This window comes from Leuciscus leuciscus (genome assembly GCF_965113295.1).
Source record: "Leuciscus leuciscus genome assembly, chromosome: 2".
NCBI lineage: Eukaryota > Metazoa > Chordata > Actinopteri > Cypriniformes > Leuciscidae > Leuciscus > Leuciscus leuciscus.
Window position 1 is genome coordinate 20,782,941 of NC_138726.1, and position 21,945 is coordinate 20,804,885.

Sequence of the window (21,945 nt, forward strand, 5' to 3'; positions counted from 1 at the left end):
ATGCCCTAAAGGAGAGGAGCCTGATAAAATAATTTAGAGTACTGTTTCTATGGTAACGCAATGTCCAATTTCAAAACGGGGGGAGGGGGGAGAGAGGGAGGGGGGAGAGAGGGAGGAGGGAGGGGGAGAGAGGGGGGAGAGAGGGAGGAGGGAGGGGGGAGAGAGGGAGGAGGGAGGGGGGAGAGAGGGAGGAGGGAGGGGGGAGAGAGGGAGGAGGGAGAGAGGGAGGAGGGAGGAGGGAGGAGGGAGGGGGAGAGAGGGAGGAGGGAGGGGGAGAGAGGGAGGGGGAGAGGGGGAGAGAGGGAGGAGGGAGGGAGGGGGGGGAGAGAGGGAGGAGGGAGGGAGGGGGGGGAGAGAGGGAGGAGGGAGGGAGGGGGGGGAGAGAGGGAGGAGGGAGGGAGGGGGGGGAGGGGGGGGAGAGGGGGAGAGAGGGAGGAGGGAGGGAGGGGGGGGAGAGAGGGAGGAGGGAGGAGGGAGGAGGGAGGAGGGAGGAGGGAGGGGGAGGAGGGAGGAGGGAGGGGGAGGAGGGAGGAGGGAGGGAGGGGGGGGAGAGAGGGAGGAGGGAGGGGGAGAGAGGGAGGAGGGAGGGGGAGAGAGGGAGGAGGGAGGAGGGAGGGGGAGAGAGAGAGAGAGAGAGAGATTAGGATTCACGCACTGGGTCAGCCAACTAAACGTGTTGCTCAAACTGAGAGAGGGGAATACGAAACGCTTGTAATGACAGCAGCGTCAAGATAGCTGAATTGCGTGAGTAAACAAAGAGGCTTCGCGCAGCTGATAGCAACAAATCAGGCAGACAGAAACGAAAGAGGAGACACGAAAAAGGGAAATCTAGTTTGGGTTGGCCCGAAAGCGTGGACAAGGCTGTAAACCAGGTAAGTATAGATGCTTAATCAATTCAAACAACGGGCGTGATCCCGCGTAGCAACAACCTCCTCCCTCGAGATAACCCTTCATCTGTTTTACGCGTTTGACAGTCTCCTAAACAAAGCAAACAATTAGCTTAAGATACAGCATCTCTTGTAAATTGCTAAGTGTTCGCAGGACATGTGCACTCATTCTTTTGAGCGAGTAATTTAGACGGACAACAACATATTTTCCTTGGGCGTTGGATGCACAAACTAAACTGAATTTGACGCAGAAATTCCGCGTCAAAGTTTCACCGCGTCACGAAGACAAAGATGGTTAAAAACTTAATCATAACTCAAAGAAGCATGAGTCCACAGCGCCTCGCATCGTAGATTAGCTCAACCTTACATCATAGGAAATATTCTGTTAGCCGCACTGGGTTTCGTTTCGCATTAAAGTTAGTCTGTGGATCTGGTTCACGAGCTGTCATGTGCAGTATAACGGTGACATGCGTGCACCTGCTCGGCCGTGATGAGCGCGGCTGCTCGGCGGGCCCCCGGTCCTGATCAGTGCGCAGTGGCGGATCCAGCAGGCCTCAGATAGCAGCCAGCTCACTGCGGCTGGAGGACACGCGTGTCCTTATGAAAGCGGCCCAACTTTCATTGTTCAAACACATACGGCTCTTATTCCCTGCAAAATATGTTACAATGCAAGTATGCGATAGCGCGCGAGTTGCGTGGATTACGTCCGCTACTTGTGCAACTGACTAGACTTATGAAGCGCATCGATTATTCATATTATGTTTGCTGTTTGAAAATGAAAATAGGATGTATTAGCTTTTTGTTTGTGGAGTGAAATGGATTTATGTTTCGATATGTCCAGTCGTGGGATATGGGCTGCAAATCTCGTAGCATGACCTGACGTTTGGGCCCCTCCCACGTGTATACTTGCAGGACAACATTGTATAGTGAAGTTACTCAAATGTTGTGTTTTGTTGCTGTTAATGACAAAGTGTCAGTGTTGACGGGTATTATTTATATATAATTATATTTACAATAGTTGGGTATGTCAGTTCACTATGTTCAGTTAACAGGTGCCATGTTCTTGTTCCCTTATAGCTTGCTTCTGCAAACCCAGTGATCCATGAGACTACAATTAATTAATTTAATTGAGATTTTCGTTTGTTTAAAGATAATTAATCATTAAAAAGTAAAGATAATGTGGCATATTGTAAATAGCTTACATTTCCAAACATTCCTTTTGCCATAAATTGAAATAATCCAGTGAGATTTTTCTATGCACAAGGAGTCTGACAACAGCCAGTATGATCTGATCTCACCATCATCGAGTCCAGCTGGGATTACATGAAGAAACAGGAAAAACTGAGACAGACTAAATCCAGAAGAACTGTGGCAACGTCTCCAAGACGCTTGAAAGGATTAGTTCACTTCAGAATTAAAATTTCCTGATAATTTACTCACCCCCTGTCATCCAAGATGTTAATGTCTTTCATTAAGAAATTAAGGTTTTTGAGGAAAACATTCCAGGATTTTCCTCCATATAGTTGGACTTCAACGGTAACCAACAAGTCGAAGGTCCAAATTGCAGTTTCAATGCAGCTTCAAAGGGCTCTACACGATCCCAGCCAAGAAATTAGAAATAAGGGTCAGTCATTTAAAAAAAAAAATCTTGCATGAGCTCTGCAATGCGCATTACGTAATCACGTTGGAACGGTCACGTGTGTTCCGGTTCAAAAAGGTATAGGGCGAAAAACCTAAAATCGTGCAACATTGTTGGTTTTCCTTTTTTTGTTGTTGTAAATGGCACTTGACTTAGTCTTTGCACATTAGCTTTGTAAACACTGGATTGGTACTTACGCCTACCTTTCCAACGTGATTACATAATGCGTGGCGCATCGCAGAGCTAGTGCAAGATGAGAATTTGTGGTTAAAGTATATACTTTTTTTTTTTCTTAGAAAATGACCGATCATTTCGCTGGATAAGACCCTTATTCCTCGGCTGGGATCATGTAGAGCACTTTGAAGCTGCATTGAACCTGCAATTTGGACCTTCAACCCACTGGTTCCCGTTGAAGTCCACTATATGGAGAAAAATCCTGGAATGTTTTCCTCAAAAATCTTAATTTCTTTTCGACTGAAGAAAGAAAGACATAGACATCTTGGATGACAGGGGGGTGAGTAAATTATCCGTAAATTATATTTCTGAAGTGAACTAATCCTTAAAGAGAACTCCAAAGCTACAGTACTGTGAAAAGTTTTAGGCACTTGTGTAAAAATGCTGTAAAGTGACGATGCTTTAAAAAATAATGTCATAAGTAGATTTTATTCATCAATTAACTTCTATTAACTAAATCAAATCAATATTTGATGTGGCCACCCTTTGAGTTTAAAACGTCTTCTGGATTTTCCTTTTCTTCATGTAATCCCAGATGGATTCGATGATGGTGAGATTAGATCTCCGTGTGGAGCGTACCGGCTGTTGTCAGACTCCTTGTGCGTACAAAGATTCACTAAATAATTACAATTGATGGCAAAAGAAATGTTTGGAAATGTAAGCTGATATTTCCCATTGACACACTACAGCAAAATATATAAATAACTGACTTAAAACCAATTTTTGTGTGTGAAAATACTAACGTGTCTAAGTCTTTTGCACAGTATTGTGTATGTGTGTATATATAATTTTTTTTTGTTATTTGATTTTTTACAGTAAATTGGGTATGAGGGAGAATTCTTTGCAATGTGCCACATTATTTTTATTTTCAATTGTTGAAAAAAATGTGGCACATTGCAAAGATTTCTCCCTCATACCAAATGTACTGTTATATATATATATATATATATACACACATGCATTTATATAGCTTGGTTGTATTTGTTGCACTGCTTTTAATGTACACTTTTTTTGTAATACAGTAATTGTCATGGTTTATTCTATTTTTAAATGTAATCTGTACATGTCCACATCCCCGGTAGTCCATTCTTTTTTTTTATATATATATTTTATTTACATTTTCAAATTAAACAGACAAACAAACAAACAAACAAACAAACAAGGCTCAGATACAGCTATTGCCAGTTGTTTACAGTCTTATTTAGTACAGTGGTAGGAGGAAAGGTTGTTAATACAGGAACACAATTAGTTTACTGTATTTTAGCTTTTTCAAAATGAGTTAAGAAAGGGTTCCAAGAACGGAAAAATGTGTCCATTTGACTGGTGCGGAGTTTCTCCATTTGTATTATGGATAGCATGTCAGTGACCCATACCTGAAAGGAAGGAGGAGTGGAAGACTTCCATTCCTTCAATATCAGTCTCTTGGCAACTATCAATCCCAGTTCCAATGGTTGCCGCATTATAGTTGGAATTGTCCTTGTTATTTGTGAGCAGCCAAAAATAGCAAGTCCAGGCTCGGGCTGAAGGGGCCTCTGATATGCTTTGGAGTACCAGTCAAATATTTCAGACCAAAAATGTACCAATGAAGAGCAGGCCCAAAAAGCATGGGACAGTGTACCCTCTGACATATTACATCTGTCACACACTGGGGAGACTGATGGATATATTCTATGTAATCTGACTTTGGAATAATGTAAGCGATGGACAATCTTAAATTGAATTAATTGGTGTCTGCTGTTTATAGAGCAGGAATGAATATTAGACAAACAGGTATTCCGGTAGTCCATTCTTCAAATGTCTGTTCATACTCTGTTTTGAGGCGAGGGACAAATATCCTCATCCTAGTTGATCATGATTATTTGAAGTTTGTGTGAATTGCTGTTTGCCATAATTTGGCTTATTTCAGAGTATAACAGATTGGAGCCAGATTGAGTTTGCTTAAAAATAAATAAATAAATAAATATGTCACCTAAATATAGGGTTGGGAATCGAAAATCAATTTAAGTTCAGGGATCCATAACAGTATACTGGATCCATAACAATATACTGGATTCATGCTGCTCTTAAAGTGACAGCAGCCTAATATTATTGCTGCCTTCTCTATAATAACGTTAATCAAACAACAAAAGACAAAGAGAAAATTTTGTCGCTTTTCTTGACTGAATAACTTTTGTAACTATATTTGTAATGTACATTTTATTTATAAAGTGCAGTGCTTTTTTACATTTGGTTTCTGTACCTGAAAAATCTTAAAACACTTTTTCAATCATATCTTTTTCAGTTGTATTTATTTGTGCAATTGCTAATTTGCTTATTTGTTCTTTTTTAATCACTGAGTGTATACTTGTCTTTAATATTTTTTTTTTTGCTATGGTATTTTTAAACCATAGGCAAAAATGTATTGTTTAATTGTTCTTAAGCCTATTGATTTTTGTTCATGGTATTCAGCTACAATACTTCAATACTTTTTATCGTATTGAAATCGAAATGAGGAATTGATAAGATTTAAACGATACCCAACCTTTTCTAAATAGCTATTTGGCTATTATGGCCCCAAGTGATGTCAGCGGAAAAAAAGGAAATTTGTTTCAGGGGATGAACAAGGTCATTTTGATGAAAGATTTTTTATATTGGTCTGTTTGGGGTTTAATTCAAGAATAGCAAGATAGGTCTTTCCTTTTGTATCAAACCATCTTTCTTTAAGTTGACTTATGCTGACTAATATTGACTAATATTAACTAATGTAATTCTGGCTCATTAATCTTTAGAAAAGACATGGCGGATGCTGACCTGGACTTCACAACAGGCGATGCAGGTGCCTCTGCTACCTACCCCATGCAGTGCTCTGCCCTGCGCAAAAATGGTTTTGTGGTTTTAAAGGGTCGACCATGCAAAATTGTGGAGATGTCCACATCTAAGACCGGTAAACATGGACACGCCAAGGTGAGTGATGGTTATGTGACAAAGCATACAAATTGCAGATAGTTCATAACTTAGTGAGACTAATGCACATCACTTTCATTTACTTACTTCTAATGCAATAACATTGATTTTATTTGAAGGGTATATCACAAAATAATAATAATAATAATTTAGCAGTCATAGTGTTAACTGCCCAGCTACATAGATTGTGTGCGGATGAGTGTTTGTTTTGCACAATGGAGTTTCAGAAGTCCCTTTATACGAGTCTTTATGAATAAGGTGCAGGTGAAAGGGAGGCCATTCATACACAAAATGTGTGGGTATGAAATGTAGTTGGATGACTTTGAATAGTGAAGTAACCCCCGCCCTTAACTTTATTTTGTTCAAAGGTTCACATGGTGGGCATTGACATCTTCTCTGGCAAAAAGTATGAGGATATCTGTCCCTCAACCCACAATATGGATGTCCCTAACATCAAAAGAATGGACTACCAGGTATGTGACTAGCAATATTAGGGTGTATTCATACCAGGAAAGTCCACTAGTTCACTTGCTTTGGTCCGGACCAAATACAATGTTTGTTGTGGTTCGCTTTCACACTGCCCTGTTTGCAAGTGAATCAAATTGTGTAAACAAAACCACACGTGTGCTAAGGTCATCCATTCATTGGACAGAAATTCTCAAACAGGGAAAAGCAGGAAGTGCAAAAACAGGCTAATCATGGAGATCTTTCGTAGTGCAATTTTTATTCATTTGGTGTTATCAGCTAGTAAGGCAATGTGAAGAAACTTATGAGCATCATATGATGCAATATCATTGTAACGAAGTATGTTGTTATGGGAAGAAGGAGGCGGGAACCGGCAAACATTTAAACAATTTAATAATAAAACAAACACAAAACGAAAGTAAAAACAGCTGCCCCTGCCGGATGACTGCCGCACACACATAAACAAAACATAAGTAACATAAAAGTCCAGGGGCCTGTACCATGAAGCTGGTTTAGGTGGCTAGCCAGGTATGTTTCAGTTTAGTTTGCGCCAACCCTAGGTTTTAGGCACCATGAAAGTGGTTTGGCTTTTAGCAGTGTTCATCCCCATAGTAACTTGTGCTCCACGGCTAACCAGGGCCCTCATTAATAACCGTTGCGTATGCACAAAACAGGCCCTGAAAGAGGCGTACACCACTTCCGACGCATAAATTGTGATTTATAAAAACAAACTTGACGGGAAAATTTGCACACATGCACGCAAACATTGGGCCGTTTCGTGAAACTGACGCATATATATAGCTTATCTAACGGCAGATGAAGTAAAACTGTAAATCTTCATTATGAGTCCTAATCATAAATATAGTGCATGTTCACAATAACAGTTTAAATAAATAAAATAATGATTTCAACTATGTTTTACTTCTGATATAAACATTTAGATTAAATATGCCATTCTCATTAATGGAGTTAAACATTTAAACTACATGAAATCATTACTGATTGGCTTCATCACTGTCTCCTCTCCACCAGTAAGCTGGTGTGTGGTGGGCGTTCTGGCGCAATATGGCTGCCGTCGCATCATCCAAGTGGATGCTGCACATTGGTGGTGGTTGAGGAGATTCCCCCTTCTATGTAAAGCGCTTTGAGTGCTGAGAAAAGCGCTATATAAATGTAATGAATTATTATTATTATTATTATTATTACTGGGAAGTTACAAAAAATTGTATATTCAATAAATAGAAATATTTGTTGTGGATGCAATGCTTTTGGACACTTTTCCTGTGGCATGCTGTGTTTTAATGTTTTAAATGCAGAGATAATTGCTTATCATGATAATAGCAGATTGTCTGAGAAATTATTTTCGTACAAATAATGCAGAATGCTATCTGTTTCCATTAAAAATATAAATCAATTAAAAATACTATTTGGCCAGTGGAAAAGTTTGAGAAAAACTTTCTCTGAAATGTATTTTACACTACTTGATTTAATTATTCAAAAACGGGATACTAAATGATTTTTTATTAATGTAATGTGACGGCACATCCATATTTCATATTTTCCTAATGTCTTGTACCGTTAAACATGTTATCACGTGGATGAAAAATCATATTTAAATGATATGCAGATGAGGATCTGCATAGTAAAACGAGGTGTTGCCAGCTCCATATATGGTTATTTCGGGGAGGAGATGCATGTGCGTGCAATATTTTTTGGCGTACGCCATTTTTGGCTTTCGGGCGCACATACACTTTTAGTAAGAATCCTACGCACAGTTTTATAAATGAGACTCCTGGGGCCTCATTTATAACCGTTGCGTACGCACAAAACAGGGCCTGAAAGAGGTGTACGCCACTTCCGACGCATAAGTTGTGATTTATAAAAACAAACTTGACGGGAAAATTTGCGCACCTGCACGCAAACTCTGACCCATGCGTACGAACGTTTTGGAGATGGAGCAGTTTGGTGACACCGATGGTGAGCTGGAGTTAAATGTCTTTTTGGTCACTTTTAGACAGAAAATCTAAAGAAAATTAAACATACTGAAAGATAATACAAATATAATTTCACTCACCAAGCCTGTCACTTGAAGCAAATATCCATCCCTTCTTAAATGTCCGCGCCAGCGAGCGCGATGGGCCGCTTAGAGAATTTGACGCAAATAACAGTTTAAATAAAATAATGATTTAAACTATGTTTTACTTCTGATATAAACATTTAGATTAAAAATGCCATTCAAATTAATGGAGTTAAACACTTAAACATGAAATCATTACTGAGAAGTTACAACATTTTTTATATTCAATCAATAGAAATGTTTATTGTGGATGCGATGTTTTTGAACACTTTTCCTGTGGCGTGCTGTAGCCTACGTGTTTTAATGTTTTAACTACAGAGAATAATCATATGCAAATGATATGCAGATGAGGATCTACATAGTAAAACTAGGCGTTGTAAGCTCCATATATGGTTATTTCGGGGTGGAGACGCATGTGCGCACAATATTCCGCTGACTGGGATTTATAAAGTGAATTCTGCGCAGGTTCTGGCGTACGAACGGTTTTATAAGTCTGAATATTTTTTTGCGTACGCCATTTTTGGCTTTCGGGCGCACGTACACTTTTAGTAAGGTTCCTACGGGGCAGGTTATGTTCCAGGTAAGAGGTTGCAAACCAAACTTGGACCAATCAGCTGTGAGCAAAGTGACACATGTCTGATGCGATACAGTCACTCCACCTGTTTCTACTTCAAATTATAGGTCACTCATAGCAAATGATTTTTAAAGACAAAATCGTCTGGCTTTTAGCAATTCTTATTTAGAATAATTTTGTATGATTTAGATATTATGTAATTATTATATAATCGATCACACTTGTACATTTTTAGTTTATCAATCATTATTATGTTCAATGTTCAATTTATTTATAAAGCACATAATAATACAACAAAAGTTGACCACAGTGCTGTACAAAGGGTAAGATAACAATCATAAAAACACATTTAAATTCTAAACATTACCATAGACAACCTCATAATCTAAGCGGCATTAATAATAACCTATTTCACCACTAGCACAGCACTCATGAATGATCAAATGCCAAAGTGAAAAAGTAAGCTTTTAGATGTCGTTTAAACTCTGTAAGAGAGGAACATTCTCTGATATAAGGAGGTAAACTATTCCACAGCCTGGGAGCAGCGGCTGCAAAAGAGCGATCTCCTCTCATTTTCCTATACGTCCGCGGGACTACCAAGGGGTTTAATGACTCGGAGCGCAGTGCTCTCTTTGGTTTATTCACCTGGATTAGATCAGCTATATATGTCGGAGCAATACCATGTAGGGCCATTATGCACAGTTTAAATTAATAAATATATAAAGGTAATATAAATACGCTTTAGAATCAATAGATAAAGCTATAAAATTACTACATGTGAGCTTAAATGTTAAATTCTCTCTATAACTTTATCAACTGTATAAACTAACTTCACAACTTTTACTTGCACTGATATAGCAAGACTTTTTGTTTTAGTTGTCCTCTTTCATAGATGGCTATTTTCTTCTTGCTGTGTAAATTTGTTAGAAGGCGAGAAATGCATCGCAGTTTACTCTTTCTCAGCATGTGATTGGCTGTTCATTACTGATGTCACACCTAAACTCCTAAACTTAGGATCAAAGCCTGAGTTGACAGAGAAAGTTGATGATCAACATTATGGTACCAACAAAGCCTGGTTGGATTGGTTTGGTTTTGTCAACTCAAAACTAATCCTGTAACCCTGAGTTTGTTCAACTACCATCATGGTACAGGCCCCAGGCCTGGTCCTCTCTCGTAGCTCCTCCATGAGATGACGTTCTCTCACGGCCCTCTGCCTCGTCCTGCTTGCCACAGTCCTCTATACGATGTTGTAATTAGGATTTTGCGAAGACGAAGATGTGCTGCATGACTGTTCCGGCGGAGAGATCATGCTCTTATGTGCGACGTACCAGAGTTCTTTTGGAACAGGACCGAGACCACATCTTCAGCTGGGTCTCGGTACGGTTGTTTGGTCCGCACCTGAGTGCGATTGCTGTATTCACACCTACCTCAAAGATCCCCGCACCAAGGGGGGAAACGAACTTGAGTTCGATTCAATAAAAAAACAAATAAAAAAAAAACAGGTGTGTAAAAAAAAAAGGAAAAAAAAGGTGTGTACTGCAGAAGTAAATAATAGTGTTTCACAAATGTCTGTTTTTCTTCTTTTCAGCTTATTGGCATTCAGGATGGCTACCTGTCTCTGCTCCAGGACAGCGGTGAGGTCAGAGAAGACCTGAAAATGCCAGAGGGAGACCTTGGCAAAGAGATAGAAAGCAAGTTCGATGCTGGTGAGGAAATCCTGGTAAGTGTTGTTAAAGCAGTCACCCTTCAAATGTCACTGTAAACTAATGTTAATAGTTTACAGTGGAACCTCTTCATGTTTCTTTCTAGATCACTGTTCTGTCTGCTATGAATGAGGAGGCTGCAGTAGCCATCAAAGCCATGGCTAAATAAAACACAGCAGGTATATGGAGCTCTTGCTGCCGTGTGCACATGCTCACCAGATAACTAGGCCTGGAGCGACTGTGCCTCACCAGTGTGTCTGCAGCAAAGCACTTATTTAAATGTTTACCTTAACTGGAAAGTGGAAACTATAAAACAAACCATCAAACCTTTACACTAATAAGCAAACGGTGAAGAAGAAAAAGAAAAGAGTCTGTAAAAGGAATTTAATCGAAAGACTGAATGTCTCCAAATGATTGATGCCTGAATCAATCTGATGACTTTCCTGATGCACATTAAGTTTTTGTTTCATATCTCTACAATACACTGAATCCAGGATAATTATTCTGTAGTGGTTAGGCTTTAGAAATGGACTGATTTTATACTTTTTTTATTTTTTTTATCCTTGTCCAAAATTATATGTGATCTGTGTCCAGAAATTGACCCAGGAAGTTCAATAATGTATTTAATAAGGTTTGACAGAAAAAGCTTTCTTTACATACAATACTTTGCTGTTTGCATACTGGCAAATGCACTTTTCATTAACACCGAGATGTAGTACTACTGCAGTGTTCGATGTGTCTTGATCTGTGTCTGCTATGTGAAAGCAATGACTGAGATTGTAAATCGAATTTCATGTTTTTGGAATTTCATTTTGTATTTTACACTACCAGCTAATATTTTGTCTGATGTGTAACCAAACATCCTGTATTGTAAAATAGCTTTTTGAGAAGATTCAAAAACAACCATTATGTGTTAATATCACCCATATCTGCTGTTCCTAAGTTATTGGAGTTATAAAGTGATTGTTTACCGTCTTATTGTGCTCTTTGACTTTGAGCTTCAAAATGAACTAACAGATATCCAAGCAAGTATTTCAGACTCTGAGCGCACATTTACTTTTGTAGACACTCCATCACAATTTAACTTGAACCCTTGTTTTGAACAGTTTCATCTTCTACATACTTTTACTTTTATCACTCTCTTTCCTCACTCTTGCTTGTACTATTCTCTTCCTTTCTCTCAGGGGTTGCCAAGATGCACCGGACCCGGATAGGAGAGTATTAGACCTCAGCAATGCTATCTTCCCTCCTTTTTCATTCTTTCTTTATTTCTCCCTCTCTGTACTTTATAGTCCTAAAAACTAGGAAATAAATTTAATATTCAAAATGTTCCCAATTAAATTATTGTGAAACAAGAGAAATGGAATTCATGGACAGTGGACTAAAGCACCATTGGTGATGTATGGCTGGTGTGGGACGTTCACAATATATTGTTTTTTTTTGAGAAGGGCACCTCATAACTGTCTTCAGTAGAATGAGTGTGTCCTTGTTGATTTTGACCATTTTTATAAAAAAGATAACTGGCCCTAATATGTTCTTCGTTATCTTAAATTTAAGTAGCAAATAGCTACAAGAGGTCTGTTATGTGGTTCATTTTATTTATGAGCAATTAAGAAAGCAGAGGGGAAGTGAAAAACATTCAAGTGTAGAATCTCCTGTGAAGGACAGATACAAGGGCAATGATATGTGTAATAGGATGCAGTTTTGTATCACAGGACCAAGAGTTATGCTTAACTTCCCTTTTATCTTCTGGTAGTTTAAAGCAAAAGACCCTTAAGCAGGGAGTGACAATATCGCACAGGCTGGTGAATGGATGGATACAGGAAGACTTCCCCGATTTGACTCATGTACATTACACTTGACTATGGTATGAGTAAAGTTTTTGTTTTGCAAGACTGTTTCAAAAATAAAATAGAAATAAACAGAAATGTATATTCTAGCAAGACAACCCAGCCAATATTAAAAAGAGCACATATAAATCATGTCTTTATTTCCATTTGTGATGTGTTTTGGCTCCTTTGTAATATATTGATCACAATGGCATGGCTGCTGCTGGCAAACTCCAAGAAAAAGACATTAATTAAAACAACTCCCAGTTACTGTTCTGTATTTGAGAAAGTATTCATGTAATGCAGGACATTTCTTACTGATCCAACAGCCATTAAACTGCATACTAACACTTCAAACTTACTATAAAGTTAAAATACACAGACAATTCTTGCTAAATTTCAGGGAAAAAAAATTTCACAAGGGTCTTGCAGGGAAAGCGCAGCTTATTCAACCTTTGGCTCTTTATTTTCAATATTTTTCTGGACGTCAATCCTCTGACGTAAGGTACCACCTTGCACTTTTAACATCATAATAACTTAGCCAAAATCAACAAACCATGACGAATCTTTTCATAGATTCATAGTGTGTAAACCCATTCCTTATTGTTTATCAATAATGTTTATAATCTAACTATACACTCACCTAAAGGATTATTAGGAACACCATACTAATACTGTGTTTGACCCCCTTTCGCCTTCAGAACTGCCTTAATTCTACGTGGCATTGATTCAACAAGGTGCTGAAAGCATTCTTTAGAAATGTTGGCCCATATTGATAGGATAGCATCTTGCAGTTGATGGAGATTTGTGGGATGCACATCCAGGGCACGAAGCTCCCGTTCCACCACATCCCAAAGATGCTCTATTGGGTTGAGATCTGGTGACTGTGGGGGCCATTTTAGTACAGTGAACTCATTGTCATGTTCAAGAAACCAATTTGAAATGATTCGAGCTTTGTGACATGGTGCATTATCCTACTGGAAGTAGCCATCAGAGGATGGGTACATGGTGGTCATAAAGGGATGGATATGGTCAGAAACAATGCTCAGGTAGGCCGTGGCATTTAAACGATGCCCAATTGGCACTAAGGGGCCTAAAGTGTGCCAAGAAAACATCCCCCACACCATTACACCACCACCACCAGCCTGCACAGTGGTAACAAGGCATGATGGAACCATGTTCTCATTCTGTTTACGCCAAATTCTGACTCTACCATCTGAATGTCTCAACATAAAGCGAGACTCATCAGACCAGGCAACATTTTTCCAGTCTTCAACTGTCCAATTTTGGTGAGCATGTGCAAATTGTAGCCTCTTTTTCCTATTTGTAGTGGAGATGAGTGGTACCCGGTGGGGTCTTCTGCTGTTGTAGCCCATCCGCCTCAAGGTTGTGCGTGTTGTGGCTTCACAAATGCTTTGCTGCATACCTCGGTTGTAACGAGTGGTTATTTCAGTCAAAGTTGCTCTTCTATCAGCTTGAATCAGTCGGCCCATTCTCCTCTGACCTCTAGCATCAACAAGGCATTTTCGCCCACAGGACTGCCGCATACTGGATGTTTTTCCCTTTTCACACCATTCTTTGTAAACCCTAGAAATGGTTGTGCGTGAAAATCCCAGTAACTGAGCAGATTGTGAAATACTCAGACCGGCCCGTCTGGCACCAACAACCATGCCACGCTCAAAATTGCTTAAATCACCTTTCTTTCCCATTCTGACATTCAGTTTGGAGTTCAGGAGATTGTCTTGACCAGGACCACACCCCTAAATGCATTGAAGCAACTGCCATGTGATTGGTTGATTAGATAACTGCATTAATGAGAAATTGAACAGGTGTTCCTAATAATCCTTTAGGTGAGTGTATTTGCTGCATGGGACATTTATTACAATGTTAAAAAAGCTAATTCAAATTGACTGGGTTTCAAAAGAGTTTTCTGTATCCTGGCACCTTGTCATGGTCATACTTTTAGTAGTTAATGTGATTTTCCATGGTGGAAGAATCTCTGTCCAGCCTGAGCGTGAGGGACGAAGGCGAGACGGGATGCTGGCTGAGATGAACTCTGGAATGGAGCCTGAAACATCATAAATTAAATAAAAAGTCAATCTATTTTGCATAAAACAGCTGCAAAGAGTCATTAATAAAAAGAAAAATGTTTATTCTCACTAAAATATAACAATATTTTAAATTAACCAAGAACATCTTTTAATATTGAGGAAAGAAGAGGTGTGGATTTAAGGTTCAAGTGACAGGGTAGTGATTAAATGATAAAACAAATAAATGGTTAATTAATGGTTTTAAAATAGCAACTAACAATGTACAGGCACTCACATCTTTGACTATGCGTTGCATCAATTTCAATTACAACTGTGCTGTTCCCCCTTGTTTTTTACAATCATGTTTGTTATTTTGTCTCATATCTGTATAAATCTAGTACACTGTTGCTCAAAAACATTTGGTGAATGGTTGAAAAATGATTGATAATCAAAACAACTGACAGTTATTTTAAAAGAATATTCTTAAACACCTGTGATAAAGAATCCATGTTGATGACCTTTTTATCTAATGACAGGCATTTAGAGGGGTTCAATGCAGGTTAGTGAGCTCACCTTTGCAGTAGAGATCTGGACAGCCATGGATGGAGTGGACATCAGACCAGCTGCACTCACATGTAAAGCCTGTGAATGCATGGGTCTAAGAGCAGCCTAACAATGACAACACACACACACAAAATAATAATTTATTATAAGCACATGTGTATAAACAATACATTTTCTCATGGAAGATAAAGCTCATAACTTCCAAATATTTTCCAAATGAGTCTCAGGAAGTACTTACAGAGTCAGTAAAGCCAGACTGCTGATTAGCATGTTCAAGCTGTTTCTGAAGGGGGATACTAGCACTAGGGATGAATCCTGTGAAGATCGATGGATCAAAACAAAAAAGTTTGTTTATCCTTGGTGTAATGTTTCCGTTGACACATTAATGAAGAAACTTTATCTTGTTGAGACAATACAGCACAATCTAATCTGCATGTGTATATCTAGCCGAAAGAGAGAAGAATGGCTAATGTAAAGTGAAGCACAAATGTTTTTAAGGAAGAGCCGCATTAAGATCAGAGCAATGAATGTTATGTAAAAAGAGATCACGTGAGGTGGCTTCTTTACCTGGCTGGGCAGTGAAATGGCTGTGGACAGCATAACCCTGAGGCTGGTGGGACAGGAATGGCATGCTCTGGAAAGGTGTGCCTACATACACAGAAAATGTGAAGGGAGGGCATCTCACCAAATCCAATTCTCTATAAGTGTACAGATAATATCTAAATGAACTATATCAAAAATTAAGAATACTCCGGGGAATTCAGCGACGCGTTTCACCTTTTGATAAATCACGCCTGAATGTTCTACACGTTTCTATGATGAGCTTTTTTCACTGTGTCTCAATGTCTCAGGGCAGTGCAGTTTCTCAGAAAGGTTATAAAAAGTTCTGCAAGTTGAACTGATTAAACTGGTTGACCTGATAAGATGAAAATAAATTTCCTATAAAGAAAAACCAAGACAATTAAGAAATCTAATGTTAGAATAACGCTGCATCATCTGAAGACTGTGATTGACTAATGTAAAAAATGTATTGTTACCTCTGATCTGGGTGGTGCCTGCAAAGCTGATGGGCACAGAAGCAGCATGTCCATAAGAGGTGTGGTGCTGGGCCTGGGAGACTGCAAATGGCTCATGGACCACAGCGCTACCTGAGAACTGCCCATGCTCAGAGGAACCAGTGAGGAATCCTGGCTGACTGGAGAATTGATGGCCCTAGACAAGACAACAATTTATGGATAAATGTGTGCCAGATATGACCTATAAAATGGTCATTCCAGCAAAAAAAAAGGTTTCAGTATTTTAAAGATGCTATTGTTACTGAAAAATGCAATAGTAGCTTGAACACCTCAATGACTATGACAACACAATTCTCAATATTTTTTTGTGACAGAAAGTGAAGCATAAAACATAACTTCACTCTTTTTTGACATTACGGTTTTTAAAAATTGCACACAGTGTTACATGCTCTTCAGATGTATTTACTTACTGGCATCAGAGGTGTCTGAAACAACTGTTTACTGCGCTCCCCTAACAAACCACCAACTCTATTGTGACCCACTGGACTTCCTTAAACACACAAAATAGCATTTTAAGCACGGGACAGCGATATGGTATAAAACTGTGTTTTGTTGTTCTAATGTCAATTAATATTTTCTTCAAAATAATTCAAGGTCAATAAGGCTTTCAACCTTTCAATACGCCACCTTGTATGCTGAGTAGATGCTGTCCTGAGTGCAGAGGTAAGCTGGACTGATAACTGGATGAAGGCAGTGATGTAATATCACTGAAAATAAATTAACAAATCCATATACACTTGATAATTATTTACATTGTAATATATCTAGAAAATATAAACTCAGCAAAAAAAACTTTCACTTTCAACTGCTTTTATTTCTAGCAAATGTCTTAACATGTAAAATATTTTTAGGAACATAAAAAGATTCAACAATTGAGACAAACTGAACAGGTTTCACCGACATTTAATGTAATGTAAAGAAACAGAATAATGAGTCCCTGAACAAAGGGGAGGGTCAAATCAAAAAGTACAAGTGCATGATTGAGATAATAAGGAACACAACAGCTAAATAACTGTCTGTCAGTCATTTTTCAATATATATAAAAAAAAATTCACTCACCTTTGCTCCTTTCTGCGACGCCTTTCTTCCTCATGAAGGACTTTTTTAAGCTGTAAGAAGAGCTGATGTTTCTCCTCTTGCAAAACCTGCAATTTCTCACCCATTTTTTGAACCTAATAAACGATAAAAAACATTTATTAAGGTTTTAATAATGAGAATGAGCAAATGCATGGGGAACATCACATCACACTTAAGTGCTCCACCAGGTTTTTTCGTTTTAAGGGCCTGAAACGAATTTGCAAGAGTTGCTGTACACACCTGTTCTTTAGTCTCTTCCAAAGACATTCGCTCCTCTATTTCTTTAGTTCGTTTCCTTTCCTCCTCTTCTTTCATTTTCTGTTCCATCATCTTATCGACTTCTTCCTCCTCTACAATATGAAAAAAAAATGTATATACAAACCATCTTTTTAGACATAATTAATAATGAACTGAATCTGTTACCATGTATGTGTAATAAGGACCAATACTCTGTTGTGCTATTCAAAACAATTTAAACATGGTGTTTTCTTTTATTTACTTACTCTTTTGCTCTAAACTGGAAACACACATGTACCTTGTCTTTTTCTCTCTCTCTCTTTCATGATATGCTTATGCAGGGCTCTGGCCATCGCATTGGACAGCTTTGGTCTCTCCAGTAAAGCAGGCATCGTGACAGGCAGTGGAGGAGCCAGCTGAAGACACACACTTCTTACTATAAAAACGTTTAATTCTTGTATTATGTAACATACAGGGCGCTTCATTGAAAACTATGACAAACAGCAAACGTGTCTCTCTATTGAATTATAAACGTACCTTCGTATTGCCACACGTTTTCAACTATGTTTTCCTTTGTGTTCTTCAGAAGTCTCTCAGCACTAGAGAAAAAAATACACTAAAAAGTATTTATGAGCGCTGTGATTCGTGTTAAACCCAGAGTTAAACAGCTAGCCTATTTTTTTCTTCTTCTTCTTCTTCTAGGGTTTATTGGCGATTGGCAAACAACTTACTGGTGCATTACCGCCACCAAATGGTATGGAGTGTGGACCAGAATGTCTACTACTGTATATCTTTTTTTACAGTCTATACTTTTTTTTTTTTAAGTCCTCTCACTTAAATTAGTTTCTCTAAGATATTGAAACAATAACTTATAACACATATCTTTGGACTATTTTCGCAGATATTTTTTACTATTCAGTTCCGGTTTAAAATGCCACATGACGCGCTCCTTTTCCGGTTCAGTGTTTGAACGCTCTTTGACCTGGCTGCACTCATCGCGTGGAAAAGCCAGGGAAAAGCCTTTAAAATTCAAATTAATGCTGCTGCAAATCTTACTTTGTCCATATCATCAAAATACCGTTAATATTATAAACAGTGACAAATCACAAAACATTATTTTAGACGTATTTATTTTCTTTTACTTATTTTTGTAAACAAGCAATCATTAATTCAGTATAAACATGCTGAGTAAACAAAGAACGGAAAAAATATATTACAAAAATAAAATAAAAGGTATATGAGCTATATGAGCTTGCAATAAGCTATATGATCATGAAAAGCCAAAGTCAAGTTTTTACTGATTATCTATTGACATGTCCTGATATTGTTTTTTGTTTTGTTTTTTCATATAACAATGAGGCAATTATAATTTGTATATTTGCATTTGTGGATGAAGAATTTACGAAATTTATAATCATTAAAATTATGTTTCTCACAGGGTAATAATAATAAAAAAAAACTATTCCTATAGTATAGAACAAATACAAAATTTGTTAAATATTTTGAACAGACGAATATCTTTCCAAAGATTTTAATTGGACTGACCAAAATACTCGAGAGGTTATTGTAGGGAAGGATTCACAAACGATAAAAAAAAAAAAAAAAATCTGTGAAGTCACATATGTGAAGTGTTTTGTTCTTTTACTGTCTACTATGGTTTTGACCTAAATCAATTTATACCAAAGTGATTTGTTTCAAAATAAAATCATACCAATAACATGGACGAGTTTTAGTAACCCCTTTCTTGCATTACATATTTTATGTAAATTAACATTACTGCTTCAAAATTATTGCAGTACATTGGAATCAAGTTTGGTGCCTGCCGCAAAATAGTTACGTAAAACAGATATCGTTTAAAATGTATACCTTAAATTGATGAGGTCTTTATAGCTGTCAAGATCAAAATAAAGGAGTGTGTATGTAACGCTGCCCTCTACCGTTTGTTGTTCGCTACTTGAACATGGTGAGTACAGTAAATGAACTAAATTAATAACTTTAGAGCAAAAATTAAACATTACTGAAGTTGGATTGCATTTTCTTCTGGAAACTTTTTTGCATTATTTTCCTGTTATCTCTGTGAAGCTGCTTTGAAACAATCAGAATAAAATAAAAAAAAGCACTATATAAATAAATGTGACTTCATAAGTGGATAAAGATTGCAGTGACTTCTGGGATGCATATAACGATTTAAATGGCTTTATTTAAATTTTTACAAATGTCCATTGAGACTCCCTCAATAGAAAATTTCTAGAAAGGTTTCTCCAACAATAAAAAAGAAAAAAAGAATTGGTACACAAATTTTACATAGTGAATGAACTTCACAGATTTTTTTTTAATCAAACAGCTGGAAATTTATATTGGCACTTTGAGCTTTATTGAAATAAAATCCTGAAACTTCACCAAAAAAAAAAAAAAGGACACAAGACATCATAAAAGGGACAAAATAAAATAAAAAGCTTCTCTGAAGCCATGTTTAAAAAAAAAAAAAATACCCCAGAAATGAGTAAATGCAAAGATGGACAATAAAGTTTTAAAATTCTAATCTACAGGGCAAACAATACATTTTTGGGAACACTCATGTCCTGAGACGACATGTTTACACGGTCTTCTGTTGTCCCTTCTTCCCAATAAGAGACTTATGAATGTGGGGTATAACACCTACAAGGCAGGGATTTAAAAAGAGGGGAAAAGTTTAGATCACAAATTTAAAAACACAAATTTAAAAACTCAAAGGTTGAATTTGTACTTACCACCACCAGCAATAGTCGCCTTAATGAGGGAGTCTAACTCCTCATCGCCTCTGATAGCCAGCTGCAAGTGGCGTGGGGTAATTCTCTTCACTTTCAGATCTTTAGAAGCATTTCCTGCAAGCTCGAGTACCTTAATATGAAAACAGGCATGTTAAAGCACAGGCTTGAAAAGTCTCAAACCAATGCAGTTTCCCTTAAATGGTAGTCACCTCAGCAGTCAAATACTCTAGAATAGCAGCACTGTACACTGCGGCAGTAGCTCCGACGCGCCCGTGACTGGTGGTCCTGGACTTCAGGTGTCTGTGAATACGACCCACTGGAAACTGAAGATGGCGAAAAGTGACAAAAAAATGGCTCAGCATATGTGAAGTTACGTAAAAGAAAATAGTATACATCACCCTAACAATAGTTCTTAGCAAACCACATTGTTTATACGAATTAATTTCAATCAAGGGCCTTTGTTCATTACGAAGGGTCTGACCTGCAGTCCAGCTCTTTGTGAGCGCGAAACAGCCTTCGCTTTCGCCTTCCCGGAGTCCTTTCCTGCTTTACCCCCAGCCTGAAACCAACAGCACCATACTCACTCATCTTGTTATAAGAGCCAACTGAAGCGTTTACACCTTTTGCATTACGTACACGGCCATATTTAAACAAGTCGATAGTTCACGGTTTCGCGCTCGTGTTTACACGACGCCAGTTAGCACAGGAGCTAAGCTAGCTAACGTTAACTAGCCGCATAATATTGTTCAAATGACTGGGAAGATAACTCTAAATGTACTTTTAACCTGTTATGCATCTTTCCAAAAATAAGACTGTCACAAAATAAATACAAACAAAAAATACTTACCATTTTATAATGTGTAAATGACAGTTACTACAGCTGAGCCGCGAAAACACACAGTTGCTCACCCAATTCAAACTGAGTTACGCGCCTTCTTCTCTATGAAATATAACTCGTTTCTACATCCGGGACATTCGGCTTGTGAACTAGCCAATCAGCTCTTGTGTTCTGTTGTTTGGCACATGCATTGACCATTACATTGCGGATTTTGCAACTCTCTTACACAAAAAGGGGGAATGTTATTAAGCCTTTGTTTTGTCGGGTACTGTAGTTCTCATAACAACGCAGGGAGTTTCATTTTATTTTATTTTATTTTTCTGTTAATTGTCTATTGATGCCACTTAGTCAAACGTCGAAAAAATCTAAACTACCAGTAGGCCTAATTATATTTTGCTGTCTCATTTCATGAAGAGGGTGTCCTTTGCTTATTTTTATACTAATATCAAAAAAAAATCTGAATACTGCAATAGAAGGTCTGTATTGTAACTGCCACCAATGCTTAAGAATGTTTCAAATCATGAAACATTGAAAAGGAAACTTAGAAGATGGGAGTGGAAGAATGAATTCTAATGCTTACTTACGGATTAGAGAGTCTAAATACTAAATTATTTGAAAGAAACAGAGCTGATTAAGAGAATTAAGCCTTTAAAAATATATTTTTTGTTTTATGCATAATTTCCCCTTTAAACAGGGCACTATTTGAGCGGACAGTCATTTGTAGTGGTGTCTGGGACCACTGTTGACGTTATCAACTGCACTAATTCAACCCCATAATGCACCGCAAATAATGAGTATACAACCGATGTACACTCAACCAATGGACCCTTTTCGCAGACTGTGATGATACGTTTTAATTTTTTATATATATTTTTATTTTATTTTTATGTAGGCTACATTTATAACACTATAGGCTATTTACCATTATATTACCTTTGTATAAATTACAAAAAACTAGTTAATGTACTAGTAACTAGTTCCCAGCTACAGAATTTTATCCAACTATAACGACTCCCGATTCG

At 37.9% G+C, this 21,945-nt stretch overlaps 3 protein-coding genes across 10 annotated transcripts in view; 1 reads left to right on the forward strand and 2 right to left on the reverse strand.

The window, feature by feature from the left end:
- LOC309485788 (G protein pathway suppressor 2-like) overlaps positions 1-18,059 on the reverse strand; it is a 62,911-nt gene extending 44,852 nt beyond the window's left edge. Inside the window, exons 1-11 of one of the 4 annotated variants that reach the window (XR_014201265.1) lie at positions 17,873-18,058; positions 17,634-17,751; positions 17,339-17,448; positions 17,081-17,193; positions 16,634-16,728; positions 16,432-16,511; positions 15,983-16,157; positions 15,513-15,593; positions 15,184-15,260; positions 14,955-15,050; positions 13,594-14,419 (exon numbers count right to left, since the gene is read on the reverse strand). Coding sequence is in view for 3 of the 4 variants with exons in the window: in XM_082152836.1 (XP_082008962.1) it covers positions 14,321-14,419; positions 14,955-15,050; positions 15,184-15,260; positions 15,513-15,593; positions 15,983-16,157; positions 16,432-16,511; positions 16,634-16,728; positions 17,081-17,193; positions 17,339-17,448; positions 17,634-17,727 (1,020 nt within the window). In the remaining variant the exon portion in view is untranslated. Of the gene's footprint in view, positions 1-12,612; positions 14,420-14,954; positions 15,051-15,183; positions 15,261-15,512; positions 15,594-15,982; positions 16,158-16,431; positions 16,512-16,633; positions 16,729-17,080; positions 17,194-17,338; positions 17,449-17,633; positions 17,772-17,872 lie in introns of those variants that run through there. The other 3 variants (XM_082152836.1, XM_082152835.1, XM_082152837.1) reach the window with 3 other exon arrangements.
- LOC309486119 (eukaryotic translation initiation factor 5A-1) lies at positions 601-11,852 on the forward strand. 5 transcript variants are annotated; one of them, XM_082153261.1, is made up of 7 exons: positions 601-872; positions 2,823-3,040; positions 5,529-5,703; positions 6,072-6,176; positions 10,408-10,539; positions 10,629-10,701; positions 11,707-11,852. In XM_082153261.1, exons 2-6 carry the CDS (start codon positions 3,030-3,032, stop codon positions 10,689-10,691), a joined length of 486 nt encoding a protein of 161 aa, XP_082009387.1. In that variant the 5' UTR covers positions 601-872; positions 2,823-3,029; the 3' UTR covers positions 10,692-10,701; positions 11,707-11,852. The 5 variants fall into 5 exon arrangements, with proteins under 5 accessions (XP_082009387.1, XP_082009389.1, XP_082009390.1 ...); XM_082153263.1 differs by lacking the exon at positions 11,707-11,852 and adding an exon at positions 3,296-3,417 and having other exon boundaries at positions 10,629-11,497; XM_082153264.1 differs by lacking the exon at positions 11,707-11,852 and adding an exon at positions 3,296-3,359 and having other exon boundaries at positions 10,629-11,497.
- A 1,456-nt stretch (positions 18,060-19,515) lies between the features above and the next one.
- LOC309492790 (histone H2A.Z) lies at positions 19,516-21,056 on the reverse strand. The gene is made up of 5 exons (XM_082161803.1): positions 20,933-21,056; positions 20,567-20,644; positions 20,295-20,408; positions 20,086-20,215; positions 19,516-19,993 (listed from the first exon to the last, which is right to left on the reverse strand). The coding sequence occupies exons 1-5, from the start codon at positions 20,933-20,935 to the stop codon at positions 19,932-19,934; spliced, it is 387 nt and encodes a 128-aa protein (XP_082017929.1). The 5' UTR covers positions 20,936-21,056; the 3' UTR covers positions 19,516-19,931.
- Between the last annotated feature and the right edge of the window lie 889 nt (positions 21,057-21,945).